Here is a 7,745-nt window from a genome sequence, read left to right on the forward strand (position 1 = left end):
GAAGTCTTATATAATAAACAAATTTCCTCAAATGATGTAGTAAGTTTCAATAATATAAATTATTTCTAAATACATGTACTGCTTACAAAATTTTGTGTCAACCCATTGCTATTTGCTACTTAATTTTTATTTCACCTATTTCTCCCGGGTATTTTTTTTTTCTCCCCTTGGACATGTGAATTATTTTTGTCTATTTGAGGAAAAGGACAGAGGCCTTTTTGTGGCATTCAGTCAATAAACATTCATCTTCATTATCTTATATATCCAAATCCAATGAGAGGTCCAAATAATCTAAGCATGAAGCGCCGCTTCAAGCTCACCTCCACACCTCAAAAACGAACTTTATCCCAAAAGGAACACATCCACTAATCAAACATGTACCATACAAACTTGCACCCCTTATGATCAGCGAGTCAATGTAATAAAAAGTCAACATCTAGTTAAACAAACTAATCTTATTGGTGGACTGTTTTTCTCCAGTGTACTGCACTGTACCCTATAAATGTAATTTTATTAGAAGCAGAGTAGCTCTTGAAAAGCTCTGTTTCATTACTATACTATACTTGCTTGAACTCTGAGCACCAATTAGTTATCATGGCCAAGCCAGTTTCAATTGAGGTGTGGAACCCAAATGGAAAATACAGAGTTATCAGCACCAAACCCATGCCTGGAACTCGCTGGATCAATCTCTTAATTGAACAAGATTGTCGGGTCGAAGTAATTTTCTTGTTCTCAGTCTTTTTTACTTTTCAAGTTTGAATCTTTTTGAAGACTTCAACGTGAAGTTGATGGAAATTTGTTCATGTTCATCTAGATATGCACACAAAAGAAAACAATATTGTCAGTGGAAGATATCATTGCTTTGATTGGTGATAAGTGTGATGGAGTGATTGGACAGGTAATGTTAATTTCATGAATGAAAACTGGTCAGAAATGATATTCTTTTGTTTTCTGAATCTGGGGTTCTTTATTTTGTGTTTTGTTTTGGGGTTGTTGAATTGTGCTTGGTTATGTGTTCTAGTTGACAGAAGACTGGGGGGAGGCACTGTTTTCAGCATTGAGAAGAGCAGGAGGCACAGCTTTCAGTAACATGGCAGTTGGTTATAACAATGTTGATGTCAATGCTGCTAACAAGTATGGTGTTGCTGTTGGAAACACCCCTGTAAGTTTTTCTTGCTTGTTTTGTGTTAGTATGATGTTTTCTTTATTATAAGAACAGTCTACATGTGTACTTTGTGCATGTGTTTACATACAGATATATGATAGTACTGAATGCAACATGCTTGATCATATGGCTATGAGCAGTGTATTATTATGATAACAGATATTGAGTACCACGCTAGTGTTATGGTTTATGGTTAAATGATCACACTTGTTTATCAGGTCAAGTTTTTGGCGTAAGTTTTATTTTATTATTATAGTATCGAGGGCATGTGGTACTAAATTTGAACCTTGCCTTCACTTTACAGCCCAATTAAAAACTCCTCATGGTTAAATGATTAGGGAGGTCGATATTGGTTTAGTTTGTTGGAAAAAAAGAGGTTGATATTGAAATCAATTTATTGCTCATATGGTTAGGGAGTACTTACAGAGACAACAGCAGAGCTGGCAGCTTCACTTTCTTTATCAGCTGCTAGAAGAATAGTTGAAGCTGATGAGTTCATGAGAGCAGGCTTATATGACGGATGGCTTCCTCATCTGTATGATTGCTATTATATACAGATTTCACTACATTTCTTGTATTTTCATAGTGATAAGCTTCTGATGATCAAGAAAAATGCACGATTTGGCCTCGTTTCTCTGATAGGTTTGTGGGAAACTTGCTTAAAGGACAGACTGTTGGGGTGATTGGAGCTGGTCGTATTGGATCTGCTTATGCTAGAATGATGGTAATTCCTAATTATTTGAATTATAAATTGAGTGTCTCAAAACTTTATGTAAATTCACTTGATTGAGTTGAATTTGTTGGATGCCTAATGGATAAGTTATTAAGTTCATTACTCCAGCAATAACTATATGTGGATTTGATATCTGGCTAAACTACCCAGTGCTGGCTCCATTGGAAATGATTGGTTTGAGTTTTGGGGTTGTAAAGTTCACCATGGAGAATGTTATTATATTATTCTCAGCTGTTAACATCAAGATACCAAGTTATTAAAGATAACTGTCTTATTGCTATCCATTCTATAACACAACAAGTGTTACTATTTATACTTCAGTGTAGGTTGTGATGCTTTATCAATTGGAAATCATACTACTTAAAAAGTTTGTTAATATTTCAAAAAAAAAAAAAATACTTCTTATTTTACCAAAGTTTTCAATTTGATGTTCTTAGGTTTTTTTTCCCTTGCTGATCTGTGCAACTTGTGAGTTGATTCTCACTGCCTGTAACCAAAATTTGTATAAGAATGTATTAAGCTATTTTGATGGGAGTCTATTGGTTCTACTGTAACAGGTTGAAGGATTCAAGATGAACCTGATTTACTATGATCTTTACCAGTCCACACGCTTAGAAAAGTTTGTTACAGGCATGTCTCAGTCAACCATTGATGTTTAGAAGCTTTGTTCTCCCTTAGGCTTATGATTATATCTTCCTGAATTGCAGCTTATGCTGAGTTCCTGAAATCCACTGGTGAAAAACCTGTGACTTGGAAAAGGGCAGCCAGCATGGATGAGGTGCTTCGAGAGGCAGATGTGGTAAGATTTCACACTGAGAATTTAATGTGCCTTTCATTATCTTAAGTTTGATTTAAGGCTTCAGTAAAATCAGATGTTGTTGGCACTCCCTGTAGATAAGTCTTCACCCAGTTTTAGACAAAACCACTTTTCATCTGATCAACAAAGAAACACTTTCAAGGATGAAGAAGGTAAGATCTAAAAAATAACATTTCATTTTTCTTTACAAGTTGTGTGATTTATCAGATGTATCTACTCCCTTGCTAAACGATATGAACTCTATATTTTAGGAAGCAATACTTGTGAACTGCAGTAGGGGGCCTGTCATTGATGAAGTAGCTCTTGTGGAACATTTGAAAGAGAATCCTATGTTTCGAGTTGGTCTTGATGTGTTTGAGGTAAGCCATACCTTCTGTGTCTTGAAATTAGTTCCACTGCCAGAAGAAAATTATATTCAAGTTAACATAGAATTCATCTAATTGACATCATTTTTAAAGGATGAGCCCTACATGAAACCTGGGCTTGCTGACATGAAGAATGCTATTGTGGTACCTCACATTGCTTCTGCTTCTAAGGTAATTAGATTTACAGACAAGATGGTGGAAACATATCGATACGTCCCCCTGTATCAGCCTGCTTCTTTTAAGGTTACTTAGTGACATTATTAACAATCGTCCCTCATCATTTATGCAGTGGACTCGTGAGGGAATGGCAACACTGGCAGCTCTGAATGTACTGGTATGCACATGTAAAGTCAAAATGAAAAAAAAAAAAATGATATCACTAATTAAGTTCCATTTCAACTAGGCTTTGTTCTTCTGGTGTGGCTTGTGATTGACAGTGACTTGATTATATTATAGGGAAAGATTAAGGGATATCCAGTTTGGTCTGATGCAAATAGAGTAGAACCATTCCTAAATGAGAATGTTCGACCACCAGCTGCATCTCCAAGCATTGTCAATGCTAAAGTCTTAGGTAATAGTATCTTTCTGACACTGATAAATTCATAGTCTGTAGCTCTCTCAAGTCTTACCTTCAAGTCTTGTTTTATTACAGGTTTGCCTGTTTCGAAGCTATAAATATGGATGCTGATCATATAAGGGCCTTCTAGTGCAAATTGTCTAATTCTTTGGATGTTTGAGCATGGGCTCTTGTGAGATTGCTTCTCTGAGGAGTACTGATAACTTCTATATTTGCATATGAGGTGCTGGTGATAATGTATATCTACTTTACTATCTTATATTACTGGCTGTAATATCATGCCAATGCAATGGCTTACCCATAAAGCCTTTACATCTATTTGCACTTAGGATTTGGAATTATTAGGTTAATTTTAAGCCCTTTTTCACTGGATGGTGGCTTTATTTTGAAGTTTTCACTTTTTCCTTTTTTCTTTTTTTTTTTGGGGTGCAATTTCAGGTTTAGTCATATATACCATTCATAGTTTCTTTGCCATTGTTTTTTCACAATTGCAGACTAGCAGTAGATTAGCTTTATTGTGTTGACTATTTATTTTTGTTCCCATATAAACAAAAATTTTAAGAGACCATACTCCAATTCAAGGCCTAAAGACAGTGAAGGTTGTGATCACCAATGTAACTTGTCTTGCATTGGACAAATCTTCCCTTTTCTTATCCTGGGTAATCTATATCTTCCTTGTTCCATCAATGCATGAGATGCTATTGCTTTTTTCCTTTCCTATAAAGTCTAAACCAAATTTCCTACTCTTAGACGATGATAAATTACCATTTGTCTCAAAAAACCTAACGGTTAACCATTAAAACACATATCTAATAAGTCTTCTAAAAAAAAATGTAAGTTCATGTTCATATTTTAATAAAAAACCTAACCGTTAAGAAATGTTTTGTTTTCATAAGTGTACATCATAGGATTTGAAAAAAGAAAATTTGTGAAATTAAAATCCGTTAATATTTACGGAATGCAACAACACCAATAACAACTAAGCCTAAGTCTTAATCTAGACCACAAATCCTTGATAGATTAGTTAGGGTGACCACATACACTCTTTTCTCATTCTTTAAGCATTATTTATTTATTTACTTGGCTTCTTTAAGCTAATATGCATGTCCAACATGCCAACCATTAGGTTGCAGGTCTTATCTTGGTAAGTTATGAAAAATTATTATATATAAATAAAATTGTGCAAGACTTAGCTATAGTATTTAGTATTGTTTCTTAGATTCTTCTCTTAAGATTTTACCACGTGACTTTTTTCTAATGGGATGAAAGTGTATTTTTTAATTAAGTAACTACTAGTCTACTACATAACAAGATCATAAGAATGGAACTTAAAATAAAGTGCTTAAGATACTGTACATAAGTTTTGTCTAATACAATTTATAAATTATATTTAAAAAATTAAATAACACATCATAGTTCGACCTTGGCTAAGCCTTGATCCAATCTCAAAAGTCTTGAATCTTTCTATTTTTCCAATTCTTTGAACAGTCCCGATTTTAAAACCAATGTGAAAGACCTTTTCTTTTTTTTTTTTTTTTTTTTTTTTTTTTTTTGTTGGTGTCTAATACAATTTATGAATTATATTTAAAAAATTAAAGGGTAAAATGCAAAACTAACCTTCTATGTTTCTTCTGATTTCATTTTAGTCCTCTAACTTTGCATTTGTTTATTTCAGTCCTCTAACTTTCAAGTTTATTCAATTAAAGTTTTTCCATCAACTTTTGTTATATGCTATAGTTTATTTTTCAATTATAGAAATTTTTTTTTTCAAATTTTTTAAATTAAAAAAATTCAATTAATGATTGAAAAATATTTTCCAGATTTTTTTTTTTCAAAATTTTTTAACAAAAGTTAAGGGAAAGGCCTTAATTGAATAAATCTGAAACTTAGAGAATTGAAATAAAAATTAGAGAACATCATAGTTTGACGTTAACTAAACCTTCATCCGATCTCAAAAGTCTTGAATCTTTCTATTTTTCCAATTCTTTAAACAATTCCAGTTTTAAAACCAATGTGAAAGACTTTTTATTTTTTTTTATTTTTTTAGAGAATCTAGATTCAAGACTTGCGTGGACTTAATTTCGTTGTATCACCCAAAAAAAAGCATGTAAATTTTTATTTTTTAAATTATATAACTCCTAGATACTTCTATATCGCATTTACTTCTTAAATAAAATAAAAATCAATGAAAATTAACTTCTTCACGAGTCCTATACGACAAAGGATAGGTTTGTTAAGTACCCTACACGAAAACGACGCCGTCTCAGTCTCCTTATTCTCTTATAAATACCTCACCACCTTCAACTCTTTCTTCCACAACTTCCAATCTCTCTCTCTCTCTCTCTGTTTTGAACTGTGAAAACAACAATGTCTTCGTCTGAGAAGGTGGTGGAGAAGATGATAACGCTGGTGAGCTCAGACGGCGAGACGTTCGAGGTGGAAGAGAAGGTGGCGATGGAGTCACAGACGTTAAAGGACGCATGATCGAAGCCGACTGTGCAGACAGTGCAATCCCATTGCCCAACATCGCAAGCCAAACCCTAGAAACACGTCGAGGCTGCTTCTGAGTCTGAGGTCGATACCTCTTATTCATTGTCTTACTTGGTGGATGTTACTCCTACTTTCAGGCGGCCAACTTTCTAAACATTAAGGGACTCTTGGATTTAACTTGCAAGACTGTGACAGACATGATGGAGGGAAAGAGTGTACCAGAGATTCGCAAGATGTTTCACATCATAAATGATTATACTCCAGAAGAAGAAGAGCAAGTTCGGAAGGAGAACCAATGGGCATTTGAGTGATGATACTAATTTTTTTTTTTTAATTTTTTGAGAATCTGAGTGATGATACTTGATACAATGATAGTTCAGCTTTTGATAGAAATCTCGTGTTCTTATGCTTTTAAAAAACCTTAAACACATAGCTTCATTAATTAATTTGTTTGTCAAAATGTGTTAAGATCTCTTATCATTATTTTATATATTGGCTTCGGTGTTTGCTATTTGCATGGTGTTTTTGCTTGCCTATCATGAGTACATAGCTTTAAATGGTACTTGGCAGACAGTGTATATCTGACAATTAAGTTATGGTGCTAATTAACATATGGTAAGAGCTCATAATCTTAATGTCGTCAACATATTATTTGGCTAGGCAATTTTTTTATAGAAGAATTTGGCTAGGCAATAAAGATTTCATATTTGTCATCTCTATATATTAAAAGGATTTAGAAAGTTAGTTATGGTTTTAAAAAATGTTAAAAATACCCCTAATTTAATTAGATAATCCTTATTTTAAATATATAAAAAAAATGGGGTTAAAATTGTAATTCAAAAAAATTAAAAAAAAAAAAAACTACCGGATAAACTTTTTTTTTTTCCTAAAAATTAGCACACTTTCTACTTAAATATATCTTATGCATATTTGATACATTTTTTCCTAAAAAGTAGCAAACATTAATTTAAACCAACCGTTCACTCAGGGCCGGCTGAATGGTAGAGCAAGAGATGCAATCGCCTAAGGCCCCAAGTAAAAAAAAAAGGCCCCCAAATTTTAACCAATAGGGTTATTTATAATCAATAAATAAAATAATATTTTTTTACCAGATGAAAAACAAATAAAAATAGAAAAAAATGCAACGTCCATAATATTTTTCACAATACTTTTATAACTAATGCTAAGTATCAGATTATTTTAACCTGTTATTGATGACAAAAAAATAACTATAGTGATATTTTCAAATAGAAAACAAAAACCAACTGAAAACCTATGATTTGTTATAAAAAATATTGTGAATGTTGCACTTTAAAAATAATAATAATAATAATAATAATAATAATAAGAGTTTAGTTAACAAACTTTTACTAGTTTTCATACATTCTATCAACACAAAGCGGGAATTACTCATCAATCTGGAGTTATAGTGTCATTCGGATCTTGCAAATCAACAATTATCTAATGCAAGAGATGCCATTAGATTGGAACTTAAGGAATTAGTGGATCAGGAAAATACATATTGGCACCAGCACTCAAAGATTTCATGGATGAAAGATGGAGACTAGAATTCAAAATTTTTTCATGCAATGGCTTCC

At 32.8% G+C, this 7,745-nt stretch overlaps 1 protein-coding gene and 1 pseudogene across 1 annotated transcript; both read left to right on the plus strand.

The window, feature by feature from the left end:
* The first annotated feature begins 524 nt into the window (after window positions 1–524).
* LOC126705887 (glycerate dehydrogenase) lies at window positions 525–4,047 on the plus strand. The gene is made up of 13 exons (XM_050405113.1): window positions 525–717; window positions 815–898; window positions 1,022–1,162; window positions 1,579–1,700; window positions 1,808–1,889; window positions 2,456–2,528; window positions 2,606–2,697; window positions 2,793–2,867; window positions 2,967–3,074; window positions 3,174–3,251; window positions 3,370–3,414; window positions 3,537–3,651; window positions 3,733–4,047. The coding sequence occupies exons 1-13, from the start codon at window positions 595–597 to the stop codon at window positions 3,753–3,755; spliced, it is 1,161 nt and encodes a 386-aa protein (XP_050261070.1). The 5' UTR covers window positions 525–594; the 3' UTR covers window positions 3,756–4,047.
* A 1,950-nt stretch (window positions 4,048–5,997) lies between these two features.
* Window positions 5,998–6,458, plus strand: LOC126705888 (SKP1-like protein 1; annotated as a pseudogene).
* The last annotated feature ends 1,287 nt before the right edge of the window (window positions 6,459–7,745 follow it).

Source organism: Quercus robur, chromosome 11, assembly GCF_932294415.1.
Source record: "Quercus robur chromosome 11, dhQueRobu3.1, whole genome shotgun sequence".
NCBI lineage: Eukaryota > Viridiplantae > Streptophyta > Magnoliopsida > Fagales > Fagaceae > Quercus > Quercus robur.

Coding starts and splice junctions, on each gene's coding strand:
- LOC126705887 (XM_050405113.1), top strand. CDS start 595: ATGGCCAAGCCAGTTTCAATTGAGGTGTGGAACCCAAATGGAAAATAC. Junction 1,701..1,807: donor GACGGATGGCTTCCTCATCT/GTATGATTGCTA, acceptor TTTCTCTGATAG/GTTTGTGGGAAACTTGCTTA. Junction 2,529..2,605: donor CTTAGAAAAGTTTGTTACAG/GCATGTCTCAGT, acceptor CCTGAATTGCAG/CTTATGCTGAGTTCCTGAAA.